The 24,664-nt window shown below is 40.3% G+C and overlaps 1 protein-coding gene and 1 non-coding gene across 2 annotated transcripts in view; one reads left to right on the top strand and one right to left on the bottom strand.

The window, feature by feature from the left end:
* Positions 1-714: 714 nt before the first annotated feature.
* Positions 715-786, bottom strand: trnap-ugg. The gene has a single exon. It is a non-coding gene; the product is annotated as a tRNA-Pro (tRNA).
* Positions 787-13,618: 12,832 nt separating this feature from the next.
* The window catches only part of lsp1a (lymphocyte specific protein 1 a), a 32,644-nt gene continuing 21,598 nt past the window's right edge, over positions 13,619-24,664 (top strand). Inside the window, exons 1-2 of the mRNA XM_047595463.1 lie at positions 13,619-14,014; positions 23,439-23,570. Of these exons, the coding sequence (XP_047451419.1) occupies positions 13,956-14,014; positions 23,439-23,570 (191 nt within the window). The 5' untranslated portion in view covers positions 13,619-13,955. The remainder of the gene's footprint in view (positions 14,015-23,438; positions 23,571-24,664) is intronic.

Genomic DNA, 24,664 nt, shown 5'->3' with positions numbered 1-24,664 from the left:
AATGTTGTAGACTGTTGTAGACATTTTTGTAATTACAAATATTGTATAGTGCCATCCAGTGAGTGAAAGTGTAGGGGTCAGTGAATGTAGTCCCATCAGTCAGAGTCAGCTAGCTTTTTAACATAATTAGTATTAGCATATTCTCTAAAATACTCCTCATCCATTCTTGCCAAAACAGTTCATTAAAATATGCTAACTGCCTCGCCCCTCAAAAAATGTCACATTGTTTACAAACCATGAAGGGGTCTGCGCTTACAGTACATAGGATGTATATCTAAAAGTGCAAATTGGTGGGAATGTCAGTCTGTCCCGATGGATATATTGCATATGCATTGAAAGGTGCAGCTTCACCTGAAACAACACGAGCTGCGTGGATTTAGGACATCTAGTGCATTTAAATGTGTCTCCTTTTCTCCCACTGAGTCTCAGCGGGCGCTACCTAATCTGACCAGCAGGAGTCGTTAATGTCTTGACCTTTCTATCGGTTGAGCCCACAAAATCCTGCACAGCAGACCTCCCTAAGGATCCTGAACTACAAATACAAGCCACACTTTGTCCTACGTGCTTTGCACAAAGACTTCTAATGCTATTCTATCACCCCCGTGTGTTTCTGATAATGCTGGCTCATTTGATTTTTTATTTTTTTTGTTATGACCTACCTACCTACTCTATTGAGAATGTGATTTATCTATTAGTGGCTCTCACATAAGATATGGGCTCGTCCGGGATTTGAACCCGGGACCTCTCACACCCAAAGCGAGAATCATACCCCTAGACCAACGAGCCACATGTCAGTGATACACATGTGGAATACAACGATCAGGCATAACATTATGACCACTTTCCTAATACTGTGTAGGTCTCCCCAGTGTCTCCAAAACATTTGTGACTCATCGGAGAATAGACACAGGTCTTCTGATGATGTCCTGTGGTGTCTGGAAACAGAATGTTTTTAGTGGGGACATTTTGGGCCTCTGTGTGTCATCCAAAAAACACTTCATCAGTTTAAGACCTAGTGGATTTAGAAGCCTGTTCAACACCTTGTGCTGTTCTTCATGTTTTTTGAGTTGTTCCTGTTTTGATTTGTGTGTGCCTGTGTCAGGCTGCATCCCGCTGGAGATGGCTGCTGTCATCAAGGAGTGTCATTGCTATGGGGTGGGGGTGTCTGGTCTGTAACATCCACATGAACACCAGGTCCAGAAGTTTCCCAGCAGAACACTGGATTGTCACAAGGTGGTTAATGCTATTTAAGTTTCCAGTCAGTGGGTTTAATGTTGTTTCTGATTAGTGTATATTAAATTTATACATGTTGATTAGATGTACATGTCACATTTTCTGTAATTGTTTCCACAGGCTTCAGTACATTTTCAGTGAATGAGCCACGGCATCAGTTAGTATAGTTCAGATGTAAAAAATGATTTTAGACGATGAAATTAGTAGTACAGCCTGTGTTTTTTTGGATTGTATGGAAATAACACATCTGGAGCATCACTGTGGTGCCATGAGCTCTGTTACTGTTTCCTTTTTCCTCCTTGGTGTCTCTTAACCCCCTTTTCTGTATTTCGTTTTAATACATTCATCACATTAATATCAGTTCATTATTTCCTAGAGCTCTTAGATGTACTTTGTTAAGCCTACTTAAGGGATTTTCCATCTCTAAACTCTTCTGAATCCGGTACATATTCTGCAGCCATGCCCTGCGTCATGCTGTCCTCACACGGACCTCATGACTGTAACCCAAGCAGATCCTAATAATTGACCCAGACTGTTAAGTCATTTAGGGTTATTATGTCCAGCCTGTGGGAGGTCATCGTAAAAGTTCAAGGAGCGGATTTAGTGCCTGCTCAAAACCTCATTAACTTTCTCCCAATTGCCCTGAATGCCATATGGTTTCACTTCCAGCACACCACAGATGGAGAAGCAGTGGTTCTCTCTTTCCTCCTCTCAGATGAAGGACTGTTTAACTCCAGAGTCATATAGCCACTCCATTCTAGTTGTCATCTCTGGGTTAAGATTCTCAGAGTTATTTGTTATTTGAAATTGTCCCTTTCCACGTGTGCTCAGCATTCTATGCTATGTTATGTACTGAGAGCAGGTTTTGCATGCAGCCCAACTTTCCATCCATCTGGTTTGTGTTGGGAGTAAATTAGTCAGAGAAGACAAATGTCAAAGTTTATCATGACAATTTTGTACTTGATATTTTTTATAACTGCAAGTTATATTATTTTATTTACAGGGTTTGTACATAATCTTCTACATGTACTTTAACAACAGATTATTCTTTGCATCAGAAACCAGATATTGGTCCAAGAAGGATCATCAGCAAAGCAGCAATTAATGTTTAGGCTGCTAAAGGCTAATCCAATTACCTGCAAAATAAGTTTGGTCTTGAGCCACTAATGACGGCCCTCATCCAGCTCAATACCTGCTGAGAGCTTCAAAACCACAGAGAGCAGCATGACAATTGTGGTGGCCGTAAGTTTACAAAGTTGTGCAAGTTTGCGTTTTTATTCTGTTCCTCTGTTCCTATACAATGTGTTGCGCATGTTGTGCATGAAACCTGCAAATTTAAGTAGCCAAGCTGTAACACAGCACCACTTTTTTCCTTCTCTTTCACTCTCCTCTTCATTAAGTTTTAGGATAATTACTGATTCTGCCTACTGATTTATTTTGTGTAATTAGTTTTGTGAATGAAGTGACCAAGTTGACCCTGACCAAGGGAAAAAAGATGTGACCAAATGAGCAGAGAAAAATATCTTGTTGTTCAGAGAAAATGTTAAGTCTATAAATATATAAAAGTAGAAATGAAAGATGTAAGCAAACACTTTTTGAACCGGAAGGTGTCCTTTGACATTGGGCAAGTGAACTGCTTCGAAAGTGTTTCTGCATCGTGAAGATATGAACCTGAACCCACTACTTTAAATGATTTTTATATGTTAAGTTTAAATTTATACTCAGAACTGGCAGTATGCAGGAAGGTATTCATTATGTCAACAAGGCTCCTCAGAAGTACACGATATTGTTTGTGTTAACCATTCGCTGCCATTACTGAAATTTGTAAAGCTGTTGCTCTGAGTTAAAGTGGTTCTATCATCCATTAATCAACACATTCTTTTCCCAGTTTGGTTTTAATAACCAATTGTTTCAAAACACAGACATGATTCCCCACATCAAAATGTGGGGACAACACTTTTTCACACCACTGTACACTGGCGAGACAGAGGTGGAGAGGGTGAAAACCTTCAAATTCCTCAGAGCCTACATGAGCAAGGATCTCACCTGGTCTCTCAACACTGAGCAACTCCGGAAGAAATCCTGTACTTCTTGAAGAGACTGAGGAAAGCAGGCATGTCAACCAACCATCTTCCACAGATTTTACAGAAGTAGCGTTGAGAGCATCATCACCACCTCACTGACATTGTGGTTTGCACTACTCAGGACAGATAAAATCTGCACAGCTGTTGGTAAATATAATTGATGGTAAATGGTACATGGTAGATTTGTGTTCATTTGAAATTCTTGTAACTGATGCTGACCACCTCAGACTGGTGTGACTGTGTATGCGCTTAGAGTTCTGTTCCGCCGTCCTCCCCGCATGTTTAAACCTCCTCTGGGTTTTATGAGCTTTAGTCAGGATGGCATTTATGGCAGTATAGTTATTTAACAGCCCCCACCAGGAGCTTTACAGCATGTAGTAGACATGTTGAGTGTGCTCACGAAGTAATGCAGCAGCGATTCCCCGTTCAGGTGGAGGAATGCAGCCTCATTAAAGCGGCAGAGAGCAAGAACGATGCATTCCTGTTAAGTGAGGTAAATGCATAAGACGCATGTTGAGGAGTAGAAGCAAATCTGTAGAAAAAAGACATGCGTAAGAACAGGGAATTTTAAATCAAACAAATATGTATACTATACTTAAATGACCAAAACTACAAAGTAAGAAATGACAATTCAATAAAAACCTCAGAAATAAACCATTACATTGCAAAACCTGTCAAACACTCACATGGGCTTGTGGAGTCTATCTTATGAAAGAAAGTTCTCTTTAGCTGTGGTTGACCAGAATAAAACATCTTGCTCTTTATATGCTAGAGGCTACCGTCTTCAGTAGCTGACTAGATAGGGTACTGAGACTTACAGCAAACACGCTGTACGTGTCTACACAGGAGGAGGTGATTCATTCATTTTAGAAGAATAAACAAAATAACTGTAATTTTCAGCTTGTTTTGAGCAATAAGATGCACACCCCAACTCCTCTGCAGTCTTCTGTTAATGTGTCTTGGGTACAGCATGATACAAGTACCACTGCTGTTGGTGGCTGTTGTTTAGTTGTGATTCTAGTAGCGGAAGAAGTTTGCTGATGTGTTAAACTGTAGCTGTTGTTGCCAAGGTAAATTGTTTGTGGTAGACATCATACATCTGTTTCTTGATTCAGATTCATTTGTAATCATTCTGCTGCTTTGCACTGAGTTAAATAAAGCAAAGTGTTCCATAAAAATAGACAATGTGTCCCAACTTCCTCGCATTGGCCAAACTGATGCTACTTCCATGGGGTGGCATCATCTTAGTTAATTTGGAGCCAGAGTCTGCGCAGTAGGGTCATGTTACTAATGCCCCCCTTGTAGTCATCATGATGTCACACCTGTTTCTATGGTGTCAAATACCTCACTGAAACGAAACTTATCAGAAAAATGGACCCTTGAGCATCAGTATTACATTAACTACCCAAAACTAGAAAACCTACCCCGTGTTTTAGTTTGGCTCAAATCCCTTCCACTTACATGGAGGAGGTGGACCTTATGACCCATACTGCAGCCAGTCACTAGGGGGAGCTTCACTTTTGTGGAGCTGTTCTGCCAACCATCTTTATTTACTGTATATGTTGGGTTATGGGGCGCTATGTAAAGTTGCGCATGTTAAAATGAACACACAATTTGTCCTACATTTAGCTCCAAAGTAAATTAAAGCACCTTTTTATCACATTTAATAAATGTTAAATCTAAATGTTAATGTTAAATCTACATGTATATATTAAATCTAAATGTAAATGTTAATTCTAAATGTTGAATGTAGCGCTTAGCAAAAACAAATATTTAGCATGTCCCTGATTCAAAAATGTCAGAAGAGCGATTGATACAGGACTTGATATAACCTGTGAATTGATTTGACTTGACCAAAAAAAAAAAAAGGCTTGAGACTGACTGTACTTGAGACTTGAAGGTTAAGACTTAGTTGAGACTTGCACATGGGTGACTTGATTCCGTCTCTGCTTTGTGTACACTAAGAAGGGGCGTGCTGAAGACTATTGTCTTGGTAGCATGCAGACAATGAGGTATTTGTTTTGTTTGTCTGTCTTTTCCTTTGTTAAAATGCTATTTATTTCACATGCTCTGTGTGCTATTTTTGCTAAGTTAACTTTCTGTTTCATCATCAATGCTGCGTGTTTAGTTAACTTTCTGTTTTGTCAACAAGTGTGTGTTTAGTTTTCATGGTGGATTGAGGAGAAGCTTCAATATACCAGTTGCAAAAAAGTCAATTGTGTCTGCCTGTGCTTCGAGGGATTTACAAAATCAAATCCAGTTTTCCATTCTGCCTGACTGTCTGAGTTCAGCACCCAGTAGCAGAGGGAGGGTGTCATTCCAAAGGTCTTGAGCTTTTCAGGCAGTCTGTATGGTATGACTATGTTGTATGCTGAGCTGTGATAAATGAATAGCATTCTCAGATATGTGTCCTTACCTTCCAAGTGCATGAGGGCAGTGTTGACAGTATCATCAGTTAACCTGAGCTGCTGTAAAGCAAGCTGTAATGGATCCAAGGGGGAGGAATGGTCTTTTTAATGTGCATAATTACTATTTTCTTGAAGCAATTTATAACAACTGGGGTGAGTGCAATGGGAGGGCAGTCATTCAGGCAGGTTACATGGTTTTTCTTTTGGGAGGGGCACAATGGCTGTAGACTTAAACAGGTAGGCATTTAGGGCAGGTTGATGGACAGATTAAAGATGTCAGAGTCCCTCCTTAGAACCATGCGCAAATCCCTTCATACTACGGCTAACAAGACTTATTTGATGTCTGCCCTCGTTTGACCTTTAGTGTTTGCCAGCTATCAGGACAAATGTAGCATTGATGTAGAATCAACCATCCAAATCATCTTCTAGATTTTTGCCAATAAGTAATGGAAAACAATTTTGCTGCTGACAGTAAATTGTGTTTAGAACTCTGACCCTAGTAAGAGACCCTAATAATAATTTGCTTGGTTGCACCAGCAAAATATTTAGGAGTATTTGTCTGTTTTTACTGAGGTTAACTGGGTTTTTATGAACACATTGAGGCAGGAGTACAAATTCATACTTAATACCACACTATTATTAATCCATATATATAAAAAATACCATTAGAAGATGCCTCCAAACTTGGCACACTCCAGTCATTGACGTTATACAGAGAAGACTTGGGAAGACTTTGGTAAGTCTAAGAAGTAATTCAACACGATTGAACAAGCACAGCAGTGGACAGTGAGCATGTTAAAACCAAACATCTGAGTGGTTATACAGGTAGCAGTCAGAAAAAAAGTGGATTCACAGTAAGAGGAAAGGGCTGAAAGAAAGTACTGCTTTTGCAGTTTAGCCCTTAGAAAGCTTTTATTATGAGCTGAGTGTCAGCAGATCTGCGCTGGCATGGAGACCTTTACCGCCACAAGCAGAAAAAAAACAAAGTTCTCTAGTAAAATAAAAAATCCCTAAGGGCATCAGCAGCATAAAATACAAGTTTGTGCGATCGTATTCAGAACTGTGCAGCCCACTCAGCTGTTTACAGTATACAAACGGGTTCATCCAGCAGCAGATGTTCCCTCCGTCATTTCAGCCACGGATCTTTTCCTGGGTATCGTCTTTCCTCTCGTCAGCTTCTCTCCAGCTTGTTTCCATGTTTTAATCATCTGAAGAATCTGAAATATAATGCCTCCACACGTTCACAGCTGCACAATAAGGCGACACGACTGCTCAATGTATTGCTCTGCATGAGATTTATGGAGAAGTTGTGTCAAGGCCAAGTCATGGTTTTGGCCGTCATGTGTCTGAAAGGAATCACAAGGGTCCCTGTGATCTAAGCGTGTGTAAGGACCCTGACATGTCTACACAAAACAGAAGAAACATACTTATTCATGTTTCCCGTGACTGACTGTAACAGTATCCAGCTTTCAGAACAGTCATCTGCATGAGTCTTAAACACTTCAGCCACTTATTTCTGTACCAAACTGAGTTAGCTAGTTAACTGGTAGAAAACGAAACAAACAAACAAAAATAGTTTGCTCCCAAAATTTCACTTCATTGTGTCATTTCCATCTATCTACTTACATCTTACAGTATACCTTAAGTAGACATGAGCACATGTATTCAGTGGCATTAATGCCAACATATAATGCTATTAGAAATCAATGAAGTGATCATGTTTTACCTTCTCTCTGACACACATTCTTGTACCGTGAAGCCAGAACCAACAAATACTTTCACCTTTTTACATTTACTAACATTTCATCTTTTATCAAATGAACTGCCAGAGATTAAAATGAAGGCATTACTGTCTTAAATATTGTTACAACCTCACCTGAGTAAGGTTAAGGAATGCAAATTACTAACACATGTTCCCTTCTGGGCTTGCCATAGTATATTATAGCCTATTGACTTCTACCATTTATCTGTACCATTTATTCTTGACACTTTTGGTCATTTTCCTTTTCCATATATATGCTCTCTGCTCATTTTGAGTTGCTGGTTTCATGCCACAGTAAGCGTCTGCTTGTCACAGAATTTGTACGTCTGCTCCAGACACAGCACACCCGAAAAGTCAAACTTGTTGATAAATGTGCATACATGCTATCCCAAAACAGGTGTGGTAGGCATTTTATGCAACCGAGCATGCATATAACCACATCCATGCAAGTGTTAATCAAACAGTCTCTTTGTAGTCTTGTACTCTAGCCCTGTTCTGTCATTAACATGCGTCTGTGGTGGCTCCCAGTTTGTCGGCCCACTATTAGCATTGGAAGGTTTCTCCGCATGCGTCTTGAGTACTTACACTCAGATGTCACTTTTATATAAACACAAACATTATTTGTAATTACAAAGACCAACTGTGTTGTGGTTTCTAGCTGGTGGGGTCGATGAACTTCCTGTGCTTCCTCGTTTTCCAGGAATAATAGAAGACAGTAGGAAAGCAAAATAAATAAAAAAAGACTAAAAAACAGACTTCTTCAGGAAAACTAAACAGACCAAGATGTTTAAGACTTCCATTTGTCATTTGATGTCTTATGTGTTACTGCCAAGTGTTACCTATTTCATATGACTGTTATGGTGAACAATGGTGATAAGGTTTTTGCACCAGTGTGAATAATTAACACCAGATTGTTGGTAGGGTGCTAGAGTTTTTGTACCAATATAAATAAAATTAAAAATAAATACCAATCAAGCACTCAGATTTGTCATGCTGGAGACAAGGCAGTCTTCAAGGTACAAGTAACTATGGTAACTAAAACCAGAGCAAACAGGAGTCAGCGGAGAAGAAATGTCAGCATTAATGACGGAGTCCAGGTGACCTGGAACAAGGAAGGCATGCGATCAGAGTAAGTGAAGAGCTCAGCAAACCACCTTCTGTTTTTATAGTGACTCTCCAGCAGCTAATTGGCTGGTGACAGCCCAAATAATACCTGAATAGACAGAAAGGGATGCATTCCTTTGTTGGTACAGAAATTAATATGTTCCTTTGCGAGTTTTGTGAGTTCATCATTTTAACAGGTGGTACTTCATTGAGGCCAATAACACATTCACATTCACACTGCTGAAAGAATGTGGTGTATTTGACCCTGATCATTTCTGAATGTGGCCTAAGTCATCACACTCTTTACGTCTTGACTGCTTTCTCACTTGTACTACTTAGAGCTGTAACCTTGTGATCTGATCAACTGAGGCCCATGTTAATGGCAGGTGTGAATTAGGATATTTCTGCTTTACACACTAATAGTGCAGAGTGGATTTAGGGTCAAAAATGCAATACAGTTGGATATGAATCTACTTGAAGTTGAAAAGTAACAAAGGATGATGAGTTGGTGCTTACAAGCAAAGGCTTCTACAAAGCCTGCCTCAGGACAAAGTGGTCTTTTAAGAAACACCTTGAAGTGCCTTGAGCTAATGCTGTTTTTTAAGGAAAAGTAAGACAGCGTGAGATAAGTAATGATGTGTTTTAACTGTGTAGCTCCTCTAGTGAATCCCTAGAATAAAAAAAGAAATGAAGGGCTGGAAATGAGAACAATGGGTCCACTTTAACCATGTAAATGTTGGCTCAGAAGATGAAAAAGCCTTACTTCTTACCTGACCAATGCGATATCTTACAAATATGTGTTTCAAGACTAATGCTGATTCCTGTTTTTGAATGACTTGTGCATGAATTCCAGTGTGTAAATTCTGTTGCCAAGAGAGAGCTTGCTATTGTTCAGTACTCAGTGTCAGACTAGGAGATCTCCAAATTGCTGCTCTGAGTGGGAGGTGATGATAGCAGCTCTGGCTGGATAGAAGTGCTAGGTTGCAGGTCAACACGCCCTGAGCTGGCAGGATCATCGCCACACTGGATCAGCACCAGCTCTTAGGGGGCGAGGAGGGAGCAGATCTCCAAGAGTTCTTTTGTTCCAGACGACCCGAAGCTTTAATCCTGCTATGGCCAAATAAGCAGAACTAAAGTTGAGCTTGCAGGATTTCCTGAACACAAAAACGGAAAACAATGTCTTGATGTGTGAAAATTAAGTACTTGTTGGACACCTTCTTACCTGGTGGTGCAATCAAGCTGCCGCATCCAAGAAATAACCCTATTCAACAGTCACATTGAATTTATACAGTTGTTGAATGTGGTCACATTGCATACAAACGTAAAGACAAGTTGTCTAATGCGGACGGTTTATTTCATTATTATTATTATAGTAGTTATTATTATTATTAAACCTTTATTTATACAGGTAAATCTCATCGAGACATGAAGGCTCATTTTCAAGAGCGACCTGTTCTAAAACAATGACACAACATTCTTTGTAGTCGGACACACTAAGAGACATTCCCTAGGTAAACATTACAAATCTAGCACAGAGTTTACAGTCTTATGAAAAAAACGAGAAAAAAGAATATATTACTAGAAAATGTTTATTTTCATCATTTCTTTTTCAAATGATTTCTCTTGCAGTGCAGTAAGTCCAACAACTGTTCAAATACAGCTGTGTCTACTGATGGTACTGAATCCAGGTGGGACATCTGAAAGAGATAATAATAACAATAATAATATGATAATATTATTATTATATAATAATAACTCTAAAATCTACAAGTACACCGGACTGATGGTGGCTAGATACCTGGCAACACAAGATAACGTCCAGCAACACAAAGGTTGCTTTGAGCTGAAAGGAAATCAGCAGTGTTGTGTCTCTGTAGATGGATGAAGTATTTGTTCTCTGGAGAAGAGGAGCAGGAACTGGTTGCAACCATCTTCATTATTGCATCCATTTTTACATAGACATGTTTCCTTGATAATTTAACATACAGACCGATCAGCTCCATGCCCTTTTCAGTTGTACAAAAAGATTTAAGAAATCCAGAAAGTGTTTTAATACTTTATTATTCCTATATTGTGTTAAAAACACCCCCAATTGACTCTTGAACCACTTTGCAATTGAATACAATAGAAATTTAGTTTTGTAGTTTTGTAGCAGGGTGTTTTAGATGATTTCATTTGTGCAGTTTTACAGTAAGCAGTGGTGATACCGGAGTGATAAAACCTGTACAGCAAGGTGACTTAGACATTTCATCTTGGGGTTTTGTGCAGAGAAGCTTCAAAGGTTTCTTATAATCCAGTGATTGTTTTATCAGCAACGAACTTCAGAACTGTTATTTGTCTTTGCATCTGACCAAATCAGGAGCTTTCTGAGCTTACTAACAGGTTTTTATATCTTCTTTAAAAACCACAAAAGATCTGTATACTTCCTGGAAGTCAATGTTGACATTGCATATCTGTTTCAGTCAAGGCGACTATTTGGCAGAATGACAAGATGACTGAAACAAGCCCAAATTAAGCCCAAGGTTTGAAGGTTCTCCAGTTTCGGTGTCTTCATTCAGGTTCTCAGGTCTGGTACTGTTTAACCAGGCCGGATGTGTTGATGTAAAATGAAATAACACTTATATTCATCTGGTATCCAGGCTCCCTTTTGTCCCTTATGCTGCACTTTGCACCTGAAAGTTTTTTATTCGACTGAGTTGAATATATATTGTTCTAAATTGAAGCACGCCTTCACAGTGCTCCACGTAGTAAGGTACACCGTACAATATTACAGTAAATAGAGAAATCCAACCATTCCTCCTTCAGCTGGTCCAGTGTGAATGGTATGTGTTTTTGTAAGATTGTCTTTGTTGAGTGCTTTGAGACTTTCAGCTGTGTAAAAAACACTTGTAAATGAACCTTTAAGCTTAGATTAGTTTGTTACACAATCTTCTTAAATGTGGAGAAAAAAGTAACATCCTCTGCTAAAAAGACAGATATGTTTTTCTTCATTTCGTATACTCTTGCAGCTTCTGGTCACTGGTGATGATGATACCTTTTAAGGAGAAAAAAAAGCAAATACTGCAGAAGTTCGGTGTCAAGGAGCTAACAGACTGGATTTATGCTGCCAAAATATCATTAATGATTTCAGTGAAGAGAAAGAATGTGATGAAATCACTTTAGCTCCTGGTAAAAGCTGTTCAGCTGCTTTGTGCCTGCATTCTGTTTGTTTTAGAGTGTCAAGGTTGTGTTCAGGTCAGCTAGTGTTGACTGGAAACGGCAGCTCTGTTTTATGGGCTTGAGCAAGAAGGGGGCCATCCACGCTGTGAATTCGCTTCTCAGAATGCCCTTTTGTTGGACGTGCCACCAAGCAAGACTCACTTGAGTGGGTTGCCATAGTAACGGTTGTGTTGAATCGGTGAGGGTCTTGGGAGGGGAGGACGAAAACAAAGATGCAGAGTACCCAACAGGAGGATGCATGATTCATACTATCAGTAAAATATTACTCATGTACCCACTGAACAGGAGGAAAGAGAAGACATTTCAGTCTAACCCTCCTCACATGAATACATTCAAACGATTAAACGTTACAGTTAGTCAAGCGCAAGTGAAGTTCACCGAAATTAGCATCTGTGCCTTTTTTCTATTGTTACAAGCAATTTAGCCCGCAAATCAGCAGCTAGCGTTTTTTTCCATATGAAATCAAAGACAAAATCACACAAAAGCTAGTTAATGGACTCTTGCCACCAGCCAAGAGAGAAGGGCTGACGGGTGGCCTACATGTGGTCAGAGTTCAGCTACGGCTAGCAGTGGCTTACTGTCAAATTTTATACAGAGAGGAACTGCGATGGAATGTTTGACATTATATTAAAAAAGAGACAGGCCACACTGGGAGGACATATGTTTCTTGGGACCTGCTTAACGTTGCCTTACTTTCAGTGTCATCTGTCAATACTGTATGTGGGACAGCCTCAGAATTTTGTTGAATTTTTTTTTTTCACAGAAATTTAGAATTTTTAAGTATTTCAATGGACTCCCTAATCCTAACCATTACCTTCCCAAAGTTCCTCACTTGTTAATAATATTCAGTTAACTCAACTTGTGACTGTCCATGCCTTTAAATAATAATACTTTTGATCTTTAAAATATGTACATCATTTACCTTTTCCAAACCAGAAACAGTGTCCTGATCCTACGTCACTTTTTTCAATGTATAGCTGGATTTAGGGACGACAAGCACTTGGCCAAGTTTACGGGAACACTGTTTTAAAAGTTAATCAACATTCAGTGACTTGGTTACAACATTAACTACATAGGGTCTAATTAAGGTCAAACTAACTGATTGTGACGGTTAATACGAAACGGTTAGTTTAATAATAGTGTTAACAGAGAAGATAATGTTGGCCCCTCCATTCACCATGTGCTTCTTCTTTCTTCTCTTTTTTGCTAATGATGCACAAGGGCTATAGTCCCTGACGCTGCTGGAGGGCACTCTCACTCCAGTCAAATGTTACAAGAGCTTTCTGAATTACCTCTGGTTATTTTTGTTAGAAATTACTTTGTATTTTATATAGTGCCTATTTTAGAACTATCCCATGACCATTTTTTAACCATAAACAAAACTCGTCTTGTCTACAGTCTACAGCTGATCACTCTTAAAGCAGTACTTTGATGGGAGTATTGTTGTAGTATTCTTATATTGAGATACAGAAACTTCAGTGAAGGCTGCCTCGCCGATTCTGCTACTTTGCCAAAGGAGATTAAAATGTTGGGGAGGAGCTCAGGATGGTACGGTAGGGGATTTTTTTTTTCTCTTTTTCTTTTGAGGAGGGGGTATCGTCTTTCATTTCCCCCCAGGGAAGACCACATGACCAGGGATAACGGAGGAAGGCAAAGAAAGAAAGAAATGAGAGAGAGAGATGTTGGGCCCCGCTGCTCTGAGCTCTTCAATGAAAACCACATGTAGGACGGATGAAGGGGGGCGAGGCGTGTGTGTGTCTGTGTGTGTGTGAGGAGGGGAGGGGGGGTAATGACTAAAAACCCAGCCTCCGAGAAAGAGAAGAGGGAGTCCCTCTGAGCTTCGCTGATATTCCCAACAAGCACTGCAGGGGAGAAAACTCTGTGTGTGATATACAACAATACAATAGGACAGTGTGTGCATGTCTGCGTGCGTGAAGAGTCTTTAACAGTAGAACGCACACTCTCACACTCATAATCGGAGCTCTGCGCTTTGGTACAGCTGCGGGTCAGACAGCTGCCTTCACTGTCGTGCTGGAAAAGAAGAAAAGAGGGGAGGAATCTCTGGTGTGATCTCTTTTATTTCTACCAGAAGGTGACAAGAAGAAGAAGAAGTATTAGAAGTGGTAAAAGAAGACCGAGACAAACATGTCCAACTCTCTGGTTAGAAGAAACTCCAGCAAACAGGGTTTACAAAACCTGATGAGGTATGTGGTCGATCTGTTTTTCTCTCTGTTGCTGGTTTCTGTTTATTTTACACAGAAAGAAGCGGCTCAGGTTAATATTTAAGCGGCACATACACACGTCACACACACACACTTTCCATGCTGACTGCGTGATTCTTTTGGTGGTTCAGAGGAAAAATCAGAAAGTGTGAAATGAGAGGATTTCTCATGAGGTAGAGACGTCAGTTTCCATATTTTGAGTGTGTGTTTGTCTGGTAAACACATCTAAATGGGAACAATGGGATTAGTGGGAGTATTTTGGGTCACCCGGGGTTTTGGGGGGATTTTGGGCTTTCGAATCAACTTATCTCCTTTCCATGTGAATTCATAATAACAAAGTAATAAAGTTAATATCCATTTGTGCTTCATTATTTTCTTCTTTAAACATAGCTAATAGCTTATCCAAGGCAGGGAATTTAAAACATCTCACTTTTGGTGTGTGAGTCCTTTCTGACTGTGAGCTAGATGCCCGGGGCTTCTCCGTTTCACTGAGAAGGGAAGCTGAGCTTTGGACTAGTGTCAGAGGTGAAAGGTCTCCAGAGTCAGCCTTTTGTTTTCGTGGGTGCTCACGGGTGGCAGCACGTCCTGTTTTTCGGTGAGGATTTGATATTCTTTGTCATGGCAGAGGGTCTTAACAGAGAAACACCTTGTTCTGCTGATGTATTCATACTGTAATGGGAGGATGGTTTGTCTATTGCGATACACTGGGTGATCATAGAGTCATACATGTACATATACATATCTGAGAATTAAAATGATCAATTTATCTAAGTAGACTTTCAGCTGCTAAATCTTTTCATATTCCAGATTCCAAATTGCAAGTCATAAAAGACAGTATAGTCACATTTCACTTGTATGTTTTTTGGTCCTTTCAGTCATCTTTCCAATTCCACGGCTCACGAGGCACAACCAATTACAATATACCTGATGTTCATTTGACCCACTTACATACTCAGGCTACCATGACCATATGTTTGACCATATTCAGTGGCAGTAAAGTGACATTTGAGTTATCCCCATTCATTGACATTGTGTATGACTACTAGTCACATCCATAGGTCACAAACAACCCTCATGTTGTAAGTTCTGCATAGGGTTCTTGTAACAGAAACTTCCCTCTGACTCAGGACTTTCTGTATAAAACACTGATGCATGGATTTGTCATATTCTGTCCTGCGGTACTGAGTTCCAGGCCCGTCCCAAGCCTCACGGCGGCGTCTCAGGGAGTCTGGTGGTGTTGTAATCAGTGAGCTCAGCGTAAACCTCTGAGTCACAGTGAGAACAGCGGTCGGGCTGTATGTTTACGAAGAGATAACAGCTGGAGGAGGCAGTGTCTCGCACTCCTTCAGTCTACTTAGCAGATGTCTTCAGTCCTGAGGAGCTGGCAGCACCAGTGACATCATGCTACATTCACTGCATGACTCACACCTTGAAGACACCATCAGTCAGAGTCAGAGTTTTTACATGTTTAGCTTATAGGAAGTTCAGTTACATCTGATCTGAACTTTTGATCTGAACTTTTCATGTCAGACAATAATTAGACAGTGTTGTAGTAGTTGAAGACTTCTTGGCATGGCTTACTTGACATTTGAAACTTTATGTGAGCTCTACATCAGTTTAGTTATAAGCTCTGGTTAATGATATAAAGGAGGCACCAAAAAGACATTTAAGAACTCCTAGCAACAATGCTAGTCACCTCATGTTGCCTAGGTCCAATCCAAAACGTTGCACTTGAACTACCACCACGACTGTATGTGTTCCTTCTGCCTGAATGGAAACCACTCTACTGTGAGACTGAAAGAGCTACTACTAACTACGAAGCTACACACTGCTGTACAGGGCTGGCTCTTTTTGAATTGTGCAGATCAGTTGGTTCTAAGTTTGTTCATTCTAGATGATCGTGTTGTTGTAAAAATAATGCAGGAATTTCAAATGTGGTGGCATCGTAAAAGGAGAAACCCGTCAACAGCTAATCACAGTGATTTATTTCACTGACATTGTTCACTGTTCACTGTTCAGCCATGATTTGAAGTGACTGAAAACCCTGTGACAGGGGTCCAACATGTGCCAGTGACACAGCACTATGGATGGACATTGATAAGATTTTATTGATACCGATGCCATCATCAATTATGCTTATCCAATCCAATTCTTTATCAATTCCCTTATCAGTACCTCCTGTGAATTTTTGGTTTAGAAAAAGTAGGCATTAAAAGAGATAAGAGCTTGTGTAAATAAACAAAGAAGAAATTGGTCACTGGATCCTCACTAGCACTGCTCGGCTGAGACTTAGCAGCAGCTGCACTTATTGACCAGAGATTGTTGAACACATGCTACTCTCGGTATTTAATACTGTGCGTCGTCAACAAATTCTTCAGCATGTTAGTGGTGTTGGCTCTGGCTTGAAATTAGGAAGCTGCATAAGTTGCAGTTAAGGGCCACACCCACAGTTTCTGCCAGGGACGTGAGGAAAAGATGTTCATTTTCTCATTGTTGTCGTGCACTGCTTCCGGCACACCACCTGCCTCTATTTTGATAATAGTATTGGTTATTCCCTGCACCTGGTCAGTACTGTTTTCTGATACAAGCTGACAGTAAATACAGTTAACAAAAGTTGTCAAACAAGTACAACGCTGACTGACTTGATACGAAGGTTTTTGTATTATTTTTAGCTCACAGTTTGTAGGTTAAACTTCAGTCATTATATCATCCCAGTATCTTGGGTGTCATCACACTTCAGATTTGGACCTAAACTGAACACTGACTCAAGCCCAAACTACGCTGCTATCAGGCCGAGTGTAGTACATCCCAGCGGGTCAAGGCTGGCACGCAGCAGAGCCGATCTGTTTTTAATCAGCTCAATGTGGGAGACAAACACCCCCCAAGCCTCGGCGCAGCTTGGCATGCGGCGGTGATGTCATCCAGAAGGCATACCTGCTTCAAAACAAACCCAGCGCTGTGACTTCTGACCTCTGAATCCCCCACACAGGGGTGGGTTTCCTCATTGTTTATGATACAGGGAGATAAGAGGTGGAGGAATGTTTTTGACAGAGGTGCGGTGGAGTTAGCTGATGAGTGAAGGGGGCACTGAACTCTCCCTGCCTCTGAAGGTTGGATGGAGGGAAACTAAACAGAGAGTGGTTTCCTGTTTCCAGGGGTCATATCTCTGTGAGCAGATGACAGGTTTTTATCTCATCACCTCAGGGAACACTGCATGATGTCCGAAAACTCATCTGTCTTTGCTAGTTCCTGGTAGATACTGTATATCTGTGATAAATCCCTACGTCATAGAAGAGATTTATGCGCTCATTGTATAGAAACAAATTCCTGACCCACCAGTTGGTGCAGTGCGGTCCTTTTTTGTCTTTAATTCTTCGTCCCTTTGGCTTTCAGTTTATTCAGTAATTCAACAAAGATGTGTTCTGTTCTATTTTTATTGGTCAGGGTTTTATTAGAGATAAGGTATTGGTGGTGATATGCAGTAAGAAACAAACATCAGAAGTAGTTTTGTACTGAAAACCTTGTGATGACAGAGAAGATGGTGTTAGAAAAGGTTTCTTAAAACTCTGGAATGGGAGGGTTTTTACTGCAATAGTGTTTTAAGGGAACTGTACATGGTGAATAGTTTCCCAGGATCTCTGCTATCAGAAAAATTTTACAGGTCACTCACCTTTTTGCCTTTGCTCCCTTGTTGTCTGTGTCTTGTCATCTTTTGCCATTTTAGATACAAAATAGAGTTTTAAGTTGCAATCTGATCCAAAGTTTTCATTGGTCTAAGAATACTCTTACTGCATTGGTTTGTTTAGATTCACAGTTAGTCATCACATTAAGGCATTTCCTTCCTTTAAACTTTAAGCATTCCTCGAAAGCTTCTTTTACATCTTTTACGTCTGTGGGTCAAAAAATGCTAAATTGTATGAAAATTGTTTGTTTTTAGGGGCAGTGAATTCCTTATTCTGACTGTTCGACTCCAAGGATCAGTAGTCTACATGTGCTCTGCCTTGGCCATTGGATATCTAGACACCTAGGGTGATTAACGTCTCACTGGGGTTTACTGGGATTCAGGTCGAGGCAACTGCCATATGACGGGGTTACGGCCATAGCTGTGTGCGCTGCACGTTATCCTGACATTCAGCTTTTTACTGCGGCGTAAGAATACCTTCCGCTTTTAAATCTAAACCACTTCCTTTTGTTGTCAGTGACCAGGAAACTCATTAAGAAACTAGAGGGGAGAAAGTGCAAATGAGAAAAAAAAAGCTCCCGCCGCTCTGATACAGAAAGGGTACCTCTCAAAAGCACTTCATCAGAGGCTCTGTCATACACGTATTAGTGAAGCGATTTCACCAGTCCAAACTAATGAAATCAGATAGATAGATAGATAGATAGATAGATAGATAGATAGATAGATAGATAGATAGATAGATAGATAGATAGATAGATAGATAGATAGATAGATAGATAGATATGAAAGGAAATGGAGCACAACCTAATTGCAAAACAGTTCAACTTGTTCAGAATCCTTGTTTATTTATTTATTTTTTACATAACTGGAAATGCACATCAGACTTACACTAATAGATTATGATATGATTGTGACAGTTTGATGGCTTTGCAACATCTCTTCTACAGAGCCACTTCACTTCTCTCGGGACCTCATTGTTACTTGGAATCTGCCAACTGCGGTAACATTAAATCAAGTTTGAATTACGTATTGTTGAGCAAAAAGACTTTCTCACCAGCGTAGAGGACCCGTGCTGTCACTGTGACACGCGCTGAAATGCAAAGAGACTGTGACTATTTTTTTCTGGGAAGTGGCAATTTTGTTGTTGTTGTGTCAGAGTGATTCAGTGCCCTCCGCTGTCCTGACTTGTCTCCGCCAACAGTGACTTCATCTCCAAAACGTCTTCCCACCGTCCTCATCTGTGCCATGGAGTCTGGCAGGCTTTCAGGCTGGAAGTAAACCGTGTTATTATTGTGTCATTCAAGCCGGTCATTCAGCCGATGACAGCATGTGTGCTTACAAAGGGAGCAGCTGAGGTTTTAATACTTTTAACCTTTTTTCCTCCTGGCGGTGAATGCTTCTTTCACTCTACGTCCAGTGAAATGTTTGCAGACAATAAAGGTAAAACTCAGGCGAGTGCAGACAGACAGAGACCAACAATACAATATGTGGTTTAGTGGTTCCGTTGGCAGGTGACAAAGCTGTCTCAAAGCTATCTGTGTGTAGTGTTTTTGGCCGTTTCTTTTAGTTGTGTGTAACGCTGCTGATCACAGAGTTCAGTGTTTCTTTGCGCAATGGCTCTGCTAACAACCAGCTGTGTCACCAAAACACAAAAACTGTTATTACTTTAGAAGAAATTATTCCACAAAGGTAATTTATTTATTTATTTACACTAAAGATAGACTACTATATGAGTGCCGTATATACAGACAGCTGGTGATTAGCCATCTTAGCATAAACACTGAAATCATAAGTAAACTGCCAAACCAGATCTGCAAGTAATAATTTTCATTTTCATTTTCTTATCTTCCATGAATTAATGATAAATGATGGTGCAGATGAACTGAACTATAACAGTTTCACGTTGTGCTTCACAAATTTTAGGATTTTCTTTTTTTGTTTCTCTGATCACAGCTGTATTATATTAAACGTTGGTTGCAGGTAAGTTCAGGTTTGAGTCAACTGGTCAGATCACAAAATGTTTACATGGTATTGTTGATCTAAAGTCACTCGTTTGGGAACTGATCATGATCTGACCTAGATCTGCTGGGGCAAACAAATGGTTTGGTCTCTGTGTGGGTTTCGGCATAGTGATATTCAAATGATGTGTTACCTACACAGCTACCTGCAACCAGACTATAAACGCTGTTGTAAATGCAACCTAAATTATCAAAATCTTTTGAACTTTTTCTTTTTTCTTCTCTTTTATTTTGAATTTTAATCTCTATTATTCTTGCTACTTTTAACTCTTATCCTTTTGTTTGTCTGTTTCTCCTACATTTACGCTTTTCACTTCACTTTCAGAAATTCTTTTGATGTTTTTTCCTCCATGCTAGGCCATAGATTGTTTCCTGCTTGCTTTCTATACTATGACGTCAGCCAAAATGTCTGCTGCATAATAGGTTAATTACCTGTGAGTATTTGGTATACAGTAAAAGAACGAAAATGTTGAGATAACTGCAGGTCAGACCTATAGTACCATTCCACATCTTCTAAGAACCACATTTGTCGCTATATTTACTGTACTGTAACCACGTTCCTCCGTTGTACCTGTGCTCGTTCGCTCCCCTTTGTTGATTTGTCAGCTCAGATGAGTAATTATGACATGTGAATCCCTTGTTGATCACAGTGACCTGTGACTGCAGGGCTCTAGATTACTTTGTCAGCCGTTACGTGAGCAGTTTTTCACAGTGGCAACATGCTCAGTCTTGCCTCTGGAGTCATTTTACAGAAAATGAACACAAGACTGAGTAAAACCTGCTCGACTAGAGCTAGAGAAAGTGCTCCGTACATGTCATTTTAGTTATCTGGAGCGGCAACATTATCTCTGCATTGTTCCAATGATTAACAACACAAGCCAGAGAAAAGGACGCGTAGGAGGAAGTTAAGCTTCCTGTAATCTTGTTACTTAAAAATGCCTCTGTTGGAGATGAATCATTTAGCCTGAATAACATCTTTGAAACGCTGCCAAGTATGACAGAGTCCAACAGAACTGATCACAGGAAGGAAACGTAATGAAAGGGTAGAATAGGGAGAACTTATCTCAAACAGTCTGATGGGTCAAACTCAAAAGATTCATCACCAAAACTGCTGACAACTGAATATCATGAGCCAGTTCTTATACTGCTCCTGCAATACGTTCCACTTTCAGGAATTCTACATAACTGAGATTATTCAGTGGACGGGACATAATTAATATTTTGGTTTGGAGCCAAATATGTTGTTGAAATATGTTGTAAATGATATTCGATTCAATTCAGTTCAATTCAATTTTATTTATATAGCTTCAGTAACAATTCAAATTGTCTCATGAAAACCAACCTGAAACCTCCAGAGCAGCCTGAAGATGACGGTGGCAAAGAACAACTCCCTTTTAACAGGAAGAAACTTTGAGCAAAATCCAGTTCTTATGGAGGGACCCATCTGACTAAGGCCAGACGAGTAGAAACAGAGAAGATTCTGTTGAGCATTTACTACATTTTCCTGAAAACACTTTTGTTGTTGTTCGAGTCCTGGGTGTCATGTCTCTGACAATGTTTTCTTGACCCATCCCTCCACCCCAGCCTCTTCCCCCACATGGACTTAACCACCTGACTTCTTCCTTTCCTCCCACTGAAACTACAATAGCCACTGGGTGAAAACGCCTCTGGTACTGTGAATGTCTGTAAAATGTTAAACTCTTAAACTGTTAAGTTTAAGCAGACGACATAAGAAGGTGGAGTCATTTATTGATGAGGAACTTTGCTTCATTGACAGCTCACATTCATGTTAAATCTTCAATGATACGTTTAGGGACATTTAGAATGAACTGAATGACATTGAATGAGCTGTCCTGAGACACTGACTGACACTGGCTGCAGAGTTTTATGGATCACCTCAGTGAAACACCCAGCTGACACACATCCAGCTGTACTCCAGCCTTTCCACCTCTGGCCCTTTGACCATTCGCTCTTTGCTCATTGTCTACAGGAAGGACGAAGAGAAAAGTGGGAGAACAGGAAGCAAGTTTATCAGTATCCTGGTTCCGTACCACTGAGTCAGCGTCCACATCTGACATCATTATTATTATTATTTTTTGTATCATATTATGTCTGGTGAATTTGGTGCTGTGTCAGGGTGTTTCTGTAATTGCAGAAGCAAGGCCTGGTGGAAATGAGGTGTTTATCTATCTATCTATCTATCTATCTATCTATCTATCTATCTATCTATCTATCTATCTATCTATCTATCTATCTATCTATCTATCTATCTATCTATCTATCTAATGCTCGAAGCTTACAGGTACCTACTAATCATAGCATTGGGGATTCAATAAATTTCAATAAAACAGTTAGGTATAACAATAAAAAAATGCATCGGGAAATGAACATGAAGACCACACTGAAACCAAACTATTTAAGAACATCAACATTTCATTAGGGTTCATGCATCCTCCCATAAACGAATGAACCCAAGCGGAAGACAAAGGCCAGATTCAGTTTGGTCTTCGTGTAACAGTGATGATGTAAATCTCTGGTGAGAGCTCAGACTCAGAGAGGATATGATGCTGCAGCCTGGAACTTCCTGCGAGTTAGTCAAAAAATATATTTTCTCCACAACATGCTGACGGTCACAGGGCTGTTCCTCATGTCCCAGTCCTTAGGGAAAGTAGAGAGTGAAGGAGCAGATGGGGCTTGGGAGCCATTAGTGATCTATTAGTGACCCAGAAGCCAAATGTGAGTTTAGTAACACAACACCTCAAGAGTCACATGGAGCTTATTGACCTGTTAGGCCTCCAGATGGCCCTTCTGAGCCAGAATGGGATAAACATCAACACAAGTATCAGACCAGCTCACATACTTAGCCCAAGCTTGGCTAACGATGCTAATTGCATCCAGCAGACATGACTTTTCAGTAGAGCGTCTTTCTGACACAAGGTTTATGTTGTGAAAGAATTCACTGAAACTTGAAATCATGTAATTTTGTGTCCTAAAGTGTACTTACCATTCTGTTATTTAAATGTCTAAAACCTTTCCTTGCGAATACATTTTAACTTGTAATTTTTATCCACATCAGCCTGCATGCAGTGTTGTTTTTCCTAGGTTTTGTTCATGTCCTTTTTGTTGAGAAAACAAAAAGAAATCCTTACAACAAACCATTATTATAAATCCAGATTGAAATCAAATCAACAAAAATAATTTATTTCAATGTCCCCTCTACAATGGAGACGAGGGACTGGCATTAAGGATTCCTGTGTCAGTGTGAATCGAGGCATTGTTCAAAGGGACGCTCACGTCTGGCTCGTCCTCTCTGGGTACATAAAGATGAACAGTGTTTGTAATAAATACAGCGATGTCATGCAGACCCGAGGTGACGAGCACGTGTGTTTACTCGACATATAAACACGCTGTTGTTGTTCAACCAAGGCCTCTGGCAGATGTTCTACTGGCAGCATCTCAATCTCCTCATTAATGACTTTCCATGCCTTCTGCGGTTCCAGTTTATTGTTTCCCGACCAAAAGATGATGACAGCAGAATTCTGTGTGGACCAGTGCAATGAAAATGTCCTCATTTCTTAAATACTAACAGAAATATGGGCAATTTCAATCACTGCTGTGGGAGTATTTTCTCAAAACAAGCCAGCATTGTTACACAATCCATGTTAGTTCCCACATTTACTAAAACGGTAATCTCCCTTCTCTTCAGGCTGACCACTCAGAGGAGCATCGAGGATGCTGAGGAGGTGGAGCGGGAGCGTCGTCGGAGAGCTCGAGAGGCTCTACGTCGGAGGACCAATGCCACAGAGTCTTCCCCAGAGGGCGAGACTCTGTCTGAAGAGTGAGTTTAGCCGAAAACATTAATGAAAGTGCAGTCTAGAATGTTATTGTTTAGTTTATGAAGGACCTCCAAAGGATGGGTGTTTACATTCTTGGTGTTCCGTTTGTCCATTACGTTGCTCTGGACTTCTTGGCATGGTGGAACAGTGTGAAACCAAGGCTGCTTCAGGGTTCCGTGCTCACACAGCATCAGCAGTATTATTTTTTGAGCAATGGTAGTGTTAAGCACAGGGAACTTGTCCTAACATTACTATTAAAACGATAATTGAAAGGAACTGTTTTCATGCAGAGCAGTAAACTTAAATTAAATCCAGACAGTAGAACAGTCTGATGGGCCATCAAGACCCATACATGCACATACCCTGACTGCAGCACCAGATGATGTGGAAATAGCCTCAGAACATGTCAATGCAAAGCGTTTGATTTGTTTAGTGTGTCAGAATAGTTGCCATGTGACTTTCTGTTATTTGACAGACCAGCTAATCATTTAGGCAAGACTGAACTGGGACCAGCAATACATTTTTGTCCAGGTGGACTCTACTCCACCTGAAATGTGTGGTATTTAAGTGAAAGTCTCTGCAACTACTGGGCAGAACGCTTCACACATTCATGCCCCACTCTGATGAAACTAGTGAAACTAGTACATCAACATGTACACATCTGGAGTGCTGTGTATTAGACCTGTGGAGCTCCATAAACTACATCTGTCCCAGTCATCATGGCCTCCTCCAGTTGTCCACTCCTACCTAGATGAACAATTCACCAACCTGCCCATAATTCCTGTTATACTCACAAACTGTCACAGATCATCAGCTATGTGTTATATTACTAGACCCTACATGTTTCCTTCCGCTTGATGTATGTATCTATGACAGAAGTTTGTTTATCTTGTTTCTCCTGCTCTTCTTTTCTCTTTATCTTCTCTGTTTCTAACCGGCTGGCCTTCGGCAGATGGGTCCCTCCATATGAGCTGGGTTCTGCTCAAGGTTTCTTCCTGTTAAAAGGGAGTTTTTCCTTGCCACCGTCGCCCTCAGGCTTGCTCTGGAGGTTGCAGGCTGGTTTTTGTGAAGCGTCTTGAGACGATTTGTATTGTTA

This window comes from Mugil cephalus, chromosome 10, assembly GCF_022458985.1.
Source record: "Mugil cephalus isolate CIBA_MC_2020 chromosome 10, CIBA_Mcephalus_1.1, whole genome shotgun sequence".
Lineage (NCBI taxonomy): Eukaryota > Metazoa > Chordata > Actinopteri > Mugiliformes > Mugilidae > Mugil > Mugil cephalus.
This window is presented reverse-complemented; position numbering and strand designations above follow the sequence as displayed.